General features: G+C 43.7%; 1 protein-coding gene across 1 annotated transcript in view; it reads left to right on the forward strand.

Moving 5' to 3' along the window:
- The window catches only part of CUX1 (cut-like homeobox 1), a 110,292-nt gene that overhangs the window by 49,463 nt on the left and 45,113 nt on the right, over window positions 1-15,716 (forward strand). The window contains exons 6-10 of the mRNA XM_010158718.1: window positions 798-902; window positions 3,617-3,805; window positions 9,440-9,498; window positions 14,337-14,385; window positions 15,404-15,500. Of these exons, the coding sequence (XP_010157020.1) occupies window positions 798-902; window positions 3,617-3,805; window positions 9,440-9,498; window positions 14,337-14,385; window positions 15,404-15,500 (499 nt within the window). The remainder of the gene's footprint in view (window positions 1-797; window positions 903-3,616; window positions 3,806-9,439; window positions 9,499-14,336; window positions 14,386-15,403; window positions 15,501-15,716) is intronic.

Raw genomic sequence — 15,716 nt, forward strand, 5'->3', positions numbered from 1 at the left:
ACAGCCAGGTTTTGTTCCGCTTTCTTAACAGAAGCTTGTACACAGTCATGGAAAGGACTTTGCTATTTATTGCCTGAAGTTGCTGATCCATCTGTCTCTACCCAAACCCTTGTGCAGACAACCCTTCCTCATAATTCTGCCTTTCTCCTGTCTATTATTACTCAGTACTTGTAAGGGAATTTTGTCTGGTAGCCAGCTCACAGCCTTATCAGATATTGCGTAAATCCCCAGCAGTTGGTAACTGATCTGTGCAAAATTGTCAGTTTAGGGTTAAATATTGTTGAATAAATAGACCTGCTGAAAGAACAGCATCTACCAATTCATGTTTTGGGAAATAATTACTGAAGAAAGACAGCCCACAACATTGCATGTGTGTTAGAGAGAATGGTCAGAATATCTTTTAATTCAGCATTTACCCGTGAGAATTATTCCCATGAGGAACCTTGCAATAAAATCTGCTTGGTCTATGAGAATAGAAAGAAATTGAATAAAAAGACTCCATTTCCACTTGTATTTATTCAGTCTGGGAAATTCAGTGGGCCGCAGCATTGGTATCAGCAGGGGATTCCTTGCTCCTAGCGTTAAATTACTGTCATAATCGCTCAATTATTTCTTCCTTGTACTGTTTAAAATAAAAATCCATCACATTCTATGTTTTTTTCTAACATTTATTAGGTTGAGTGTTTAGGAAAATCAATTATATTCAGTCAGGCATGAATTGATGAATGTTCTTGTAATAATTGTCAGTTGTTAAACTGAATGTACTTTCTCTTTTCACCCCTTTTCATTTCCTTCAGAGGGCAGAGGTGGCTCAGAGAGAGGCAGAGACCTTAAGGGAGCAGCTCTCGTCAGCTAACAAATCTCTGCAACTTGCTACGCAGATCCAGAAGGCACCTGATGTGGTGAGAGAAAATATTTACTGACTCTTACAGGTTTCTGACATCCCTGCGGCAGCACAGCTCTTTCAATTTATGCTCGCAGCTATAAAAATATCTGTTTGGAGTAATATTTTAACTGAAAGGGAATTGTGTTCCTTCGGGATTGCAGTTTGGTTAAACTTCTGAGGGGGCTGGTGGCTGCAGGAGAGCAGGGGAGGGACAAGGGTCGCTGCTCCGTGGGGACCGTGGGGACCCATAGCTCTCCGCGGCTGCCGATCCAGGTGGGCAGCAGCAGCTCCGGGAGAGTATTTCACGTTGGTAGGAGTGTCAGCAGAGGGAAACTGAAGGCAGCAGTGCGGGATAGCAAAGCGTGCCTTGGTGGGCCATCACTGTGTGCCTGCCAGGAGAGCAGAGGGAGCCATGGAGTGTCAGGCTGAGGGGACCAGCCGTGCCCAGAGTTGGTTGTGTAGCAGGGACCTGCTGCCTGCCCATTTCTGGGTCTTGTTCTTAGTGTGTGGGCTGTCAGAGGGACTAGAACTGAATTTGGTATCATTCCATTCACACTGAATACAGCTAAACTGAGAATTGCACCTCAGTGTAATTAAATCCAGTAAAAGCAGCTTGGAAAATTGAGAAGATTCCCTGTACTCCTAAAGGCTTGGCTGGTTGCAGCCTTCTCTGTGTGTTTCCAAGTGAAGCTAACACGGCTGTCTGGGGAGGTTGGTAGCACTGGCTCTGCCGACCGGACCTTGCGGGCACAGACTGCTATTACACGACTCTGGCTGGTCCTGGGTTCACAGGTAGGACAGGTGAGCAGGCAGATTAGTTTGGTTTCTGTTTGCCAAAGGAGAAATAGGAGTGTTTAAATATAAATATGCAATTAAGTGAAATTTAGCCTCCTTCTAAGCAGCAGACTTAACAAACAAAAGAAATCATGCTCCTTACGTTGCCTTTTTTCTCGTGAGCCATACGCATGCTTGACACTGATATCAGAGATACACCTGGTTGCCTTTAAAATACATCTGCACAGAATGACTAACAAACTCTAAGTCCTCCAGATCTGTTTGGTCGTCTCTTCATACGACCCAGTATTTTCGCAGAGGAGTCAAAAGATAGGCAAGCAGGCTGCAAAACAAAAAATAAAAAAAATAAAAAGCCTGAATATCACTTGTAACTCTGAATTACCTGCCTCTTCCTATCTCGTGTCCTAGTCTTATCATTATTTTAACATTAGGTCTTTCTTGTATTTAATAGTACTTCTGCACTTCATTTATATTTAATATGACAACTACTGCAGGATGAAAATGATCATTATCTATCTTATTTCAGACTCTACGTTCTAGTCTCAATAGGCACAAGCAGCAGATGATTATACAACTTGTGATGTTTCATGCAAGCAAATTAGAGGTTTTTTCAAGTTAAAAGTATAATTCAGTGTAATAGGGGAGCGTTGTTAACTGCTGCTCGTACATGTAGCTTTCTATGAGACACAATGGTGTGCAGTCACTGAGAATCAAGCTAAGTGTTTGGAGGATATGGAAAAGGTATTTTGTTGTGCCTGTATTTTCCAGAAAAGAGGGTATGGAGTGTATTTCAATCTGCTGCAATGTCATCTTGAATTGTAAAGAAAGTGCTTGGGTGACAGCATTGGTGGGTTGAATTTTCAGCTCTCTCACTGTAGGAGCTGTGGTATAATGCTTGCGATCATTGCCTCTCTCTTGGTAAATAGATTCTTCCCTACTTCACTGGTGTGTTCTGAGGAACAGACATTAACTTTTGTAAGATGCGGTTTAGGCTTTTTAATGGAACGTGCGTTCATCATTGGGCTGCCTTGTGCTGCCCGGGTCTGCACAAGGATTTCCTTCTGCTCTTCATGGAACAGGGATTCGCCGATGCATTATAGCTGTAGCTCTTAACACAAAAGGAGAAATAATGGGCTGTACAATTAGTCAGTGTTATCTTTTCAGAATAGATCCTACCTTATTAACCTCTCTGTCCTCTCTTAACTCTTGTCCTCCTGGAAAATCATTCTAGGGAGGAAGTGTCAGGCTCGAGGACAGATTTTGCAGCCGTGGGAAACTGGAAGGAGAAAGATCCTGGTTCAGGAAAGGGAATTTCTGAAAGTGGAGACCATAGGGAGGCTGGCCTTGTCTTTACAGCTGTCACATCTATCTTCATCCCCACAGAGCAGAGGCTTGAGTTGCTAGCAGTGATGTTAACAGCGAACAATTTTCATGCAAGGAGCAAGTTCATTGGAAGTAGCACTTTGGGGCAATTTTTGACAATTTTGCCTGGAACGTGAGGCATGCATAGGGAGAGCCAAAGGCGCATGACTCTGCCGTTCCTGATTAAGAAATTCTGCTCCATTACTTCAGAATATTTCATCTGATTAGTATTTTGTAAGCACAGATTTTCATAGTTGTCAAAGCAGTTGGACTATTAATAATAAATAGATTTAAATAGAATCCCTTGACTTTCACGGCTGCGTCTTTCCAGTACACTTAGGAAACAGGGAAATTTATTCTCTCCATTATCCCTACTTTACCAAAGAGTTGTCCTGGGGAGCAAAAAGGTTTCATCTTTGAGCTTCACGCAGTCAGTCACAAGAGTCCCAGATTTCGAGGTTATTTCTGGCTCTCTTGCCACCCAGCGCAATGCTTGAGCCATCCCTAACTGCCCTCAATTCAAGCTTGTTGCCTTTTTTCATGTATGTACTCTAATACTTCTTTTTGTACTAGGAGCAGGCCATCGAGGTGCTAACACGGTCCAGCCTGGAAGTAGAACTGGCTGCGAAGGAGCGGGAGATCGCCCAGCTGGTAGAAGATGTCCAGAGACTCCAGGGCAGCCTCACCAAGCTGCGGGAGAACTCCAGCAGCCAAATCTCACAGCTGGAGCAGCAGCTCACCGCCAAGAACAGCACGCTTAAAGTAAGGCTCGGTTCGCTGCTCAGCAGCTTTCCAAGGGTAGAACTGACATACCAGTATTGGGTCTCCCTGATGGACGTTTTCTGTGGTGCGGAGAAGCGCCGTGAAAGGCACTGACTTCTGCAGGGTGCTGTGGAATTCCAGTTTCTGTGACGTTTTGTTCTAAGTGATCCCAATTTTGTTGAAATTTAATTTACCTCGCTCTCACTGTTTTGAAATTTGGGTTTGCAGAACGTGTCTGCCTTTAGAATTAAACCCCCCAACATAAATTTACCATGGATATGTAGGGCAACAGCTGAACTGCAAAGGCACAGAAAATCCTTCTCAGGTTTTAAAACGTTCAGTTCCCATTCCATTGGTTGGTATCACAGATTGGCCAGGAATCTTGATTGTGCTACGGTCTATCTTTGAATTTACCTGCTACCCCCCTCCAGTTCTCCCCACTGGAAAGGGGAAGTGTATCAGAGCATAAAAACAAGTGAAATTGAGAGGCAGAGAGGCGGCTTTTTAGCCTTAATAACCATTTAATTCAGATTTTTAAACTGTCTATTTGCTGCACAGTAATTCCCATTTGTAATTAGCGGTCCGGTCCTGTGCTCGTTTGCATACCAGTAGCACTGCACTAAAGCCAGGGGAGACATCTAACAGTTGTGTGAGTGACCCTTTTACCTTTTGCTTCAGCAGCTTTACTTTCTTTGTGCGCTAGCCCACACAGTTTTGATCTATCAGTAAGCATGAGAAATGTTTCCTGACGTGTTATGAATCAGTTTCCTGTAACTCCTGTCTCTTTCATTGTTCTACCATCTATGAGCTTCAGAGTGTAAACAAGATAAATTTATCTATTCCATTAAAGACTTCAGAGTTTTGCAGGTTTTATAGCCTGAGAGTTTTTTGAAAGCAGGAGGCTGATAGTACCCACTTAGCTCTGACTGTGGCGTGGGTAGCTTTCCTCTAGCAGAGTGATTTAATGCTCAATTGCAATTCTTACAAAATGTTCTAGTCCTGGCATTTTTTAGTGGTTACTAGTTTTGTTCTGGTGTAGCATAATTTATGTGGGCAAATACCTGTTAGGGATGAAAGCCGAAGTGTGCATTTAGTATGTTTTCTGCATGTTTTAAGGCAGCCTTGCAGAATTTTTATGGGAATTCAGTAGGGCGAAGGAAACCCATTCGGTTCCTATATTGATGGGCTCGGTCTCTGCCCATCTGTCACCGTGTGGGCACCACTCTTCACGAGGGAGGAAGGAGCTGGCCTGGTTTCGAGAGACACATTTGGCTGGCTGCACCCATGTAACGAGGGGTTTTTTATTTTTTCCTAAAGCCTGATAGAAAATATCTTGAGTCCTTGCACTTGACAGATTTTCTTGGAATAAAGCGTGTTCCTGGTGAGGTCAGTATTAGTTTAGCCATTAACTTCAAAGGGAATAGGATCATAGAAATGACAGAGCAAGTCTTTGATTTTCATTTCAGTAATCTCCTTCCATTTTCTCATAGGCTTGCGCGGCTAATGCTCTGTATTTCGGTTCCTGTTGATAGTGTCTGATGCAGTGACTCTATTGATAAAGTTTTAATCATTTCAACCCTCTTTAACTTCATTTGTCGCACTATAAAAATATTTCAAAACACATACTTTTTACCCTAAAGTGCTGGGCAAACCTGCGCCTGAGATCTGTTGTACAAAAACCCGAGTCTCAGTGGTGATGTGTTGATCTCATGTTTGATTACAGAGGAACTGCTGCTAAAATAACAGAGATTGTAATGGTTGCCTCCACAAAAAATGAATCACAGTTTCACAAATTAAAGCAATGTTCTCAGACCATATCTTGGGGGAATTCTTTAATAGCCTATGACTTAATGAAACAATACAGAAATACTTCCAAAATTATTGCTTCTTTATCTTCATCTGATCTAATAATCAAAACATGTCCTCTAGTAACAAGACTTTCCTAACTATAATTGTGTTAACCCTCTGCTGCTGGGAGTTAGAGCTTGCCTGCTATGCAGTTAAAATACAGCAGCGCTAGTTAGCAAAGCTTTTAGTGTATCACCCTAAACTAAACTACAGCATTAGCCTGGTGGGGGTTTTTAAATGTTTTAAGCCCCTTAATACAGCCCATGCTGTTTTACCTAAGACACCTTAGTAACACAGTGCTGATTTAGGGGTTTTTAAGAAGAGGAGACCCAGTCTATGCATGCTCTAACATGGGGTCGTTCATACAACAAATGCAAGACAATTCCCTAATATGGAATATTTGCAAATTCGGTGTGCAAAAGTGCCACCAGTCCATTCCTCCTGTCCTCTGGCTCCCTGCATTTTTGTGTGTTGGAGGACTGTTGGAATATATTTTGTCTGAATTAACCAGGTTGATATTTAGTGCAAGATATTAGTTCCTCCAGATTGTCTCACAGCTTGAACCTTTGTTATACCATGTTCTGTGCATTTTACAGGGTTCTTTGAGACAATTACCATACTAATACATTTTAAAAGAGTCATTGACTGGGAAGATGCCAAGTGCCTAAATGGTCTGCAGGCCTTGCATTCTCAGTTGTTTATATTGTTTAGCAAAGTACACATTTAGGTGCAGATTTTCCATGGCAACAATCTCTATATTAGGTACTTGGGAATGACGGATGTATGTGTTTTTTATACAATTCAAAGTAAAATATTGCTGGTTGCCATACTGCTGTAACAGCATACAGGTACCTGAGAGTCCAAAACAGCTTCATTCTGTCAACATCATTTTTTTTCCCCCAAACTGTGTATTGTACCTAAAATTTCAAGAGGTACTTTCGGGGCATAGTATATCCCTGTGCAGAATTACATTTAATGTAGATTGCATTAAAATGGGGATCATTATCTTTTCTGTATGTTATATCTGTTTCTACAAAAGGCTTTTTTCTTCGCATATCCTTGCATAAGTAACTAACATTAATCCAGGATAGTGTTTGTTTTGATTATTCCACTACATTTTATACTGAGGTCTGGAGTAAGCAGCCAGTTATCCCTGCTGTAAAAGCTAATCTGCTGTAGACCCAAAATTGTCACCAGTCAGAGTTAAGGAAGAGGGGAATTTGTAACTTTGCTTTAAGCTGCAGAGCAGCAAATCGCAGCTAGAAGCGGCTGGCGGAGTGACAGGCCCAAGGAGAGCGCAGAGGTGTCGTGTGGGGTCCTCCCATGGCCTGCATCGAGCTTGGAAGCTCTGTCACCAGTGCCGAGGCTGTCTGGCTCACTGGTTTAATTTAAAGATCCCTCTTCAGTCTTCCTGAGCCTGATCTGGTCCATTAAAAAGTCTGGCTGGAGTCCTTGTTCTAGTAACTACGTTTTTCTCAGGCTTGAGCTGTAGCTTGACAAGCTGCTTGGCCGTGTGGCACGTGGTGGCTGGCCCTTCTTGAAACGTGGAGAACTGAAGTGATACCTTGGGCCCTGGGATTACATAGTGTGTTTGTATCATGAGGTTTCAACACATTGGAGGTTAGGAAAACCTCCAACATCTTTAGTATGTGTAGCATTTCCCTAGTCACATCGGCCAGGATTTTCCTAGCTATATCAGCATAGGGGTTTTTTAGCAGGGCCAAAGCACCTGTAGCACTGTGCCTGCTGTAGAAAGCTAAATTGGTACTCCCAGCCCTGCCACTTGGTAACTGGAATTTGATAAGGCAGGACATGACAGAAGAAATGACTAAAACTTCCTATCCTGTATTTTTCCAGGTGAAAAAAATCGTTTTAGGTTAAATAGACTTTTTTCCCTCCCCTTTTTAACACAAGGCGGATGACTGTGCAAGTTACTGATGGCTAAGGATGCTAGGACACAAGACCTTTTAGGAGGCTGCTCATTTCATCCGTGTCCCAGGGAGTGCAAATTCCACACTTAACAACTCTCTGCCTTCCTGCCACAGCCGGTGCTGGTGATCCATTAAGAGTTGCTCATTGAGCAGCTGCCAGAGCAGGGCCCCTGTATTGCTGCTGGGAGATGCCCCTTGTCAGCAGTGACTAAGGATTGTGGATTATGGGATCAAAAAGCAGGAAGAGGAATTTAAGAGGTCTGTATATTGATAACGTGGGTGTCCACTTTGTCACCGCTTTTTAATGTGCGTGCTGATGGCAAGGGAGAAATGTCAGCAATGTGTAAGCTGGGAAGGGCATGACAGGGCATCCTTTAGGGATGGCAGAATAGCTGGAAGTCCAACAAAGCCCCATCGGACTGCTGTTGTCATCTGAAGAGGCCTCATTTAAATTATTAAGATGGCTCAGCTGATGGACTCGCCGATGCATTACAGAGTGTTTGGGTGTGCTTCTTGCACCCACTGGATGGCTCTGACAGGGGCGGAATCTACACGCTGGCTTACTTGGGAAGACAGCAGGGTCAAGAGGTTCCCCGTTCCAACTGTCTGTCCCAGCCCTGCCGTTCGTCCACCCAGAGCTGCGCTGGTGCAGGACTTACGGGGCTGCGTTTTAAACAGGTTTGCTAAAACGATCCAGGTTCACAGCAGCCCTTCCCTGCCTTCCAACGAGGAGTGCCAGGGCGGGGGTGAATTCATGCTCTGCTGCAGGCAGCCTCTCCGGGACATAAAACCCTATTTCTCATGTCATATATTCCATTCCTTTTCAATGTAGATGCTCTGTCTTTGAGGGCATGCCCCTGTGTTGTTTCTGTTTTCTGTGACCTTTGGGAATCTGTGCCAATTTTAACACAGAAATTAAGTAAAGCAGAGCTAGCCCGAACTTATCGTGGAAGTTGCAAGCCAGCAAGTTCTGTTCTTTCTTTGTCTGGGTCAGGTGTGCCTGCACTAAGCAAAGAAATTATTAGTGGGAAATTAATGGGGCTTCTGCAAGCAACATAACGGCATCAATTATGTATCACTATGTTTTAGGCCTCCTGAAGCATTTATCCTGTAGTGATGAGCACTGTTGTTGGGAGCAGGGGCTCTTGGGTAAGGTCCAAATGTGTGGCATTGCGTTATGGATTGTCTTAGGAGGTTTGTTTCAACGTTTGTGGCATCTTCACGCCGAAGAGAAGCCATTGAGACAGCCCCAGGTCAGGCAGACCTGAGCACAAAAGACCTGCTGAGTTGGTCTCAATGCTTCATCTCCGGTGTGTAATCATATTAGTTATTGCAATGAGTAATGCTTGTAGAATGACTTGGTACAGCTGTTTTGTTTGGGCATGAGGCGTTGTAGGAGTCTTACAAGCCTAAGGCGCTCCAGTCAACAACAGCTTCTTCAGTCTTTTTTTCCTGTAGATAAGGTTATCAAGAACTGTCCTATTAAGAATACAGTATGTGCCAAAGCATCCCGCTTGTTTACTCAATTTATCGGGTTCATAAAAATCTTCGCTGCCCCATTTTTAATACCTTCTTCCCCGATCTCTTTATTGAACACATGACAGCGACATTGCAAACAGCCAAATTGGGACCTACTGAATTCTGTAATGCTTGGCACGCTGTAAACAAAGGAAGAGTGAGGTATAATTGTGTTTACGTCGAATTGGTTATAGTTTGTTTTCTAATCTATGTAAATTAGGTATGAGTCATTAACCCTCACTTGTGCGCTGCTGTATATATGGAATAATTTAAAGATGATTTTGAAAGCCTGCGGAAAAAAATCTGAATAATTAAATCCATGTTCTTTCTTTTAAAGCAACTGGAAGAGAAACTGAAAGGACAGGCTGATTATGAAGAGGTTAAGAAAGAATTAAAGTAAGTGTTAAATGCTTACATAATTTTTTCACAAACTCTAGTTTAACAATGCTTGTTAAATGAAGCCACAAATCTGTGTTCTTGGAACAATAAAGAATTCAGTCAAAACCACAAAGACGGGGAAATCGGGAATATTGGCAGAAATTACATCCAGAACCAGTGCAAGTGCTCTCTCCTTTTTGTTGCAGCAGAGTATCACAGTAGCAAACAATACGAGTGTCCATGAAAAAACAGGTGCTAAAACCATCATCCACCAAGAACAGAGAGTTTGAAAATGGGTGGCCTTTTTGGTAGACCGCTCTTTAAAAACCCCCAGCCAACAGCTGAATGTGCTGTGGACAAAGAATTTAATGCGGGGCCTTTGGCCATAATACCTTTCCTGTGCCTTTGCCAGCCAGCGCTCAGCACTTTACCATTTTAATGCTGTGCCTCTTTCGCTGTATTTTTTTGCTAATATATTGTGGGTTTAAACTAAAGCCACAAACAGCCTCTTCCTATTTCAAGGGGGTTTTTTTAGAGAGACTTAAAAGAGCCTCATTTTAAACTATAACAAGATAAGCTGTCAGGTTCAGGAGAGAAGTTTTTTTGACAAGAAATATGTTTAGTGTCGAGGTTTAAATAACTGCAAGAAACTCCATCTCTTCTTTCATCATTCTGGCATTTTTGTGTGTATTTTAAGAAGGCTGAAAAAATGTTACCTTGTTTAATGAGGTATTTCAGATGAGGCTGGGAGTCATGTGCTTTTGTTTACACATCCCTGGAGAATATGGAAAGCAGGTTTGGTTTTGCAAGCCCAGCGACTGCCCAGCCCCTGGTGCTATTGTATTTGAGCCGTGCTGGCTGCGGTTCTGGCTCACTGCCAGGTGTAGGTATATAGTTTCAGTCAAGTGAAGTGAGTTGGCCACTTCTTTGGGCATTATACCTGAGTATTATCTGGTCTCATAAAAGCTTAATCGTTTTAGTGAGATGGGTAGACATATCCACATTCTCTTCTGAATTAGGTAAACTTCAGATTTCAGCCGGTTTATGCCCTCACGTGTGAAGTCGTGAGTGGGAATAAAGCCACAACCTTCCACTTTGCTGCATCAATTACTGAAACGTGAATGTATGGAAACAGCAAGCGAGCTTTCAGTCCTGCCTGGTTTAATGTCTTTACTTCCCATACGAAACTCATTTAGATCCCTGTATTCCTGGTGGTAATTCCTTTTTGTTTGGGTGTTTGTTTTTTACAACACTGGCCTACATGAAGAGGCAGATGAGAGGTCCAGGAGAAGCCATGACACAGGCGTGTTCATATGGTGCTTCTGCCTGTGGCAGTTATTCCAAGATGAGCCTGCAGTGAAATAGATGGGAGAACGGGAGAACCTCCTGGAAGTGGTCCTTGTTGAGTGCCAGTGAATTAAATCAGCTTCTCCTGGGTGTCACAGCTTTTATATCCTCTAACCTTTGGGTAACATTCCTCATCTGGGCAGGTGGCTTTGGAGGTACAGCCGCTGGCTTGTAGGTGTCCTGGGGTCCGTACAACACCCCGCTGGATGGTGCAGGGGGTGAACACCCTCTCTGAGAGCGCTGCAGATGTTTGCAGTGCTGCATCCTCACAGCAGCTCATTCACGCCACCCTCTCTCCCTCCGTCGGGTCCAAGAGATGTGCCAAAATCTAAACATGCATAAGCTGAGAGGGACGGTCTGGTCTGAAGTGAAACTGTGAGAAGTCTGTAAATGTGGTGTCCCTCATACTGAATCCCGCTACGCCTGCCTTTGTGCCCTGACTCACTGACCGAAATGAACTGCTCCGAACACACATACGCACCAGGAAAATAGATAACCTTATCAGTAAGGAAGAAAGAGAATAAACTTCTCGGTTGTTTTGGCACTGATATATTCTCCTTAATCCTCCCAAGAAGGTTAGAGGCATTCTAGGCTGAGGCAATCTCAGTATCAACCAGCTTCTAACCTTGGGTCCACGTCAAGATCTGGGGTGGCAGGACTCCTTGCTTTCTGCACTGGCTTTTGTTGCCAAAAGGCTTTTAAACCCATTTTTTTTGAGATCTGAGAGCTCTGTGTGTCCTTTCAGTTCCCTCTCGAGTAAAACGACAGTGCTAACCCTCCTGCCTTTGCAGTTGGGATCATACGAGCAGAAAGCCGAGCTGTCCCAATGCACACTTGGCTTTAGAGTAAGGTCTTTCAAGTCGTCTTAGATGTGCAGATTCAAGTCACGAGATCATTCCTTTAAAAGCAGATAACTGATCTTGAGCAGCAGATTGAGACGAGATCTCACGGGCAAAGATATTCCTGGAATCCAAAGGGGACACATTGTGCTTCCTCATATTCCTGAGGAGAATGTCTCCTTTGTGACACATCTGGAGAGTCATTTTTGACATGTTTAACTTTTACATTTTTTGCAAAAACGAACCTGCTGTAGTGACTATTCCTCCAAGGGCAATCTGAGATACCATCAACCTGAGGTTTTAGTGTATTTTGGGGGAGTATATAGGAAATTACCTGTGAAATTGCCAGAAGGCTATTTCAGGTAGCAAAGAATCCACTTTAAATAGGCAGAGGTCAGTGATTTTCCAGCCAAGGTTTGAATACGCATACCTGCTCCAAGACCATTGAAAAATGCAGCTTCCACAAGGTTCAGGATCCCTTCTGAAGGTGCCGGCTTGGAACCAAGAGGGTAGGGCAGCCTTAGCACGTGGAGGGCACAACGGGCCCAGGGTTTCCAACCCAGACTTTCAGCGCAGAGCCCGATACACGCAGTAAATTCCTGCAGGCTTTGCCTGCGGGTGTCAGGCCGCGCTGTAGGCAGCGTGGCAGAGGTGCGAGCACGGCGCTGCGCTCCTTGGGGAGCGGGTGGCTTCCGTTGGCTCGCTCTCCTCCGGAAGGAACCCGGGCGGTGTGCTCCAGGACTGCTCCGCATGGCAGACGGAAGCGTGGTAAGTGGGGACTGCGGGGATGCCGGCGTGGCAGGTGTACTGCTGAGCTGAACCGGAGTGGGAGACGCGCCTGGGACTTGCCGTGGGAAGTTTGCCACGGGGTAATTGGCTGTTACATAGTGGGTTTTTTAAATTCAGATGGCTCTCCTTTTTTGACTATCGTGAGGACATCCATAACTACTTGTGTCCTTTCAGGGGCCCTACCCTGCAGAATCCAAGTCACCTACTAGTGACGGGGTTGTCCTGATTGGGTCTCTATATATTTATGTCCCCCAGCACCCTGGGCTCCTGGTAGGCAGAGCTGTGCCTCTGAAGAGGTGTCCCAAGAAACACTTGCTTCCAGCCGTGATTAGCAACCTGACTGAACATGCCTGTGATGTCAGTGTAATGTCAGGATCTCTAAGAACTCCCGCCATTCGTGCACAGCCCCTCCTTGACTGGCACAACTCTGTTCGGAGCAGAAAAGAGGCACTTCTGGCGGTGGGTGAGCTGTTGTGCCCCCGTAAAGCAGTCTCTTCACAGCGTTACTTTACGTCCTTGTGTACTGGATGATGACTGTAGTGTACAGCGATTTCTGCTGGCAGGAGGTGTCATCCAGTGGTGCCATGTGACCTAACAGCCACAATTTTGTGATTCTGTTAATTATTGTATTCATAGGAGTGCCTGTCAGAATTAACACTGTATGCGATGAGTATGCACAGATGCAAACTCCGTGAGGTTCCTGTCTCAGAATGACTTTGTTTCTTCTTGGATTTGCTATGACTGTGTGTGATCTCGAATGAGTCACTGAGGCCACTGAGTGCCACTTCATGGACGTCTAATTCTGGATTAATGCGCGGACAGATTTGTAGAGGAGCTGGACGCCACGTGGTCTGCGGCAGTTCGTGAGTGCTGGGTGCCTGTCTGACTGCTCGTGGCATCCACAATGAGTCCCCGCATCTTAAGACTGGCCTTCTGCCTTTTTTGACTCAGTTTCCACATTTAATACACGGTCGAACATATTCTCCCAGTCTCACGAAGTTCCTGATGCTTTATGTATGAAAAAGGCTGCATAAACGCTGTCTGTATATGTATTTTTCTCCAACAAATCGGTCGCCTTTATACGATAAGAAGCTCAAATAATTTACTGCTTCAGTCTTAGGAACTTGACGCCCTGCCTGCAGCAGGCCTGTTTAAAAAAATTCATCAGACAAAGCAGAGTAGTAAGTTTGTATTCCTGCAAGATTGGCCTCTTCCAGACAACACAGCTCCAACTGAAAGGCTTTGAAGGGAGACGTCCTTTGACCGCTCACTATTTATAGAAAACATTGACAATGAGACTATCAGATTCTTCTCTTAATGTACTTATAAATATTTGGATCTTTCATATTTCTTAAGAAATATTGTGCCATTGTGTCTTCCCTTTGCTATAGAACTAGGAGGTTATTAAAATGAAAAACTGCCTTTTAGCCTGTAGTATCTTGGTCGGGAGGATTATTTGTGCATATTTGCTGTGATATGTGAGCTGGTGTATATTATATGAAGTACTGCGACTGTGGTGGTGATTCCCCGGGTTTGCTGCTTTGCTACAACTTTTTTCATTCCCTTCAAGCTTCACAGATATATTTATATCGCTTCTGACAGCTTAAAATGTTATATCCTTATTAACCTTTAAATTTACGCTTTAAACTGGCCTAGTGGGATTGCATATGGAATGATTTAGATGACGCTCGAGAAAATTTTCTTACCCAATAACTAGTTTGAATAGTTATTCTGTATTCATTATGAGGCTGTGTGACTGCGAGGGAAGTTGTTATCACTTGTGGTGGTGCTGGAGAGTAGGAAATGATGATGTTAATGCTCATTAGTGGGGTTGTTATCAAAAGAAGAAGTAGAAAATAATTCTTTTTCTCCCTCCCGCAGTATATTGAAATCCATGGAGTTTGCACCATCTGAAAGCTCTGGTGCGCAGGTACTGAACCTACTTTTGTTTTCTTACTTACTTCAGCAGTTCAGTTAATTAACAAAAATTTTGTCTTGCAATTTGTTGGTGTCGGCATGGGCAATTTCCTGTTGATGTTGAGACAGATGGGTCGATCATTGTTTTCCTGATGTTTTCTTCTGTAAAAAGCTGAACTGAACATTTTTTGCCTGTTAATTTCTTTTAAGTGGCCAAGGACAGAGAGTGACGTTTCATCTCTGCTGGAGTGGTGTGAAGTCGAGTCTTGTAAAGATACTAGGGTCGGTGTACAGCTACGCTGAGATTTGCATGTTTCTCGTACAGACAGTACGCTGAGCAAGGATTTTAGCATTTTTAAGTCTTTGTTAGCCTTGAAAATAACGTTCACAAAAGAAAACAAACCTTTGAGTACTGAGAAAGCAGAAGGCTCTGCTGCTATTCCAGCAAATTAATCTTATTTAAGTTTAAAGGTCATGAATTAAATTCCTGCTTCTGAAATCTGAACCGACTATCAATATAGTGGCATTAATTTTCAATATGTTTTTTAATGATCAAGGAAGGGTTAGATATTTATTGGGAGGTAAACGGCAGGTTTCTGTGACTTTTATTTTTGAACAAACTGTTTATGCTGAAATGCAGCGTTTCTGAGAAATGCTTAACTTGGGTCAGTTGACCTAGAAGAAGTAATATAATATAATCTTAACTCCTGTTTCAGTCAGATTAAACGAAGTCTGCAGCTTTTAAATGCCAGTACCATTTTAAAACAAGTGGGATTGAGAAAATATTCCGGTACACATTTCAAAATAATGCAGGGTTGATGAATGATTTACAATGGAAATTAAACAGTGAATCTCCTCTCTGGCTCACGTAGGAGCACTGAGTGATACCTGCAAATACATGCACGGTGAATTCCCCGGCTGCGTTCGCAGCAGAGATCAGCGCTTGTTTTCGTCTTCTGAAATCCTTTTTAGTGCCTGAGTGAGACTCTTAATGCTTTTAGAAACCAACCTCCCACTTTGATTTTCCTCAGGATGCATCTAAACCGCTGGAGGTGCTGCTGCTGGAGAAGAACCGCTCCTTGCAGTCGGAGAACGCAACGCTGCGTATCACAAATAGTGACCTGAGTGGTAGGTTGACGCGATTTTCGGCTGTTCTGGTTTGTTCGCTGTCTTGTAAAGGGAGGGAGGGCTGAGTGAGCGGTGAGTGTCTGAGCTAATGCATGGCAGAACGATTAACAGGCAACAGGAGCACTGGATAACGTGTGATTTCTGCAGTTTTATAGGCCGGATAATAAAATAAAACTTGGAGACCTCAGAGAGTCTTTCAAGGATAGGGAAAAAGGC

The sequence above is a fragment of the Eurypyga helias genome, unplaced genomic scaffold (assembly GCF_000690775.1).
Source record: "Eurypyga helias isolate BGI_N326 unplaced genomic scaffold, ASM69077v1 scaffold3499, whole genome shotgun sequence".
NCBI classification, from domain to species: domain Eukaryota; kingdom Metazoa; phylum Chordata; class Aves; order Eurypygiformes; family Eurypygidae; genus Eurypyga; species Eurypyga helias.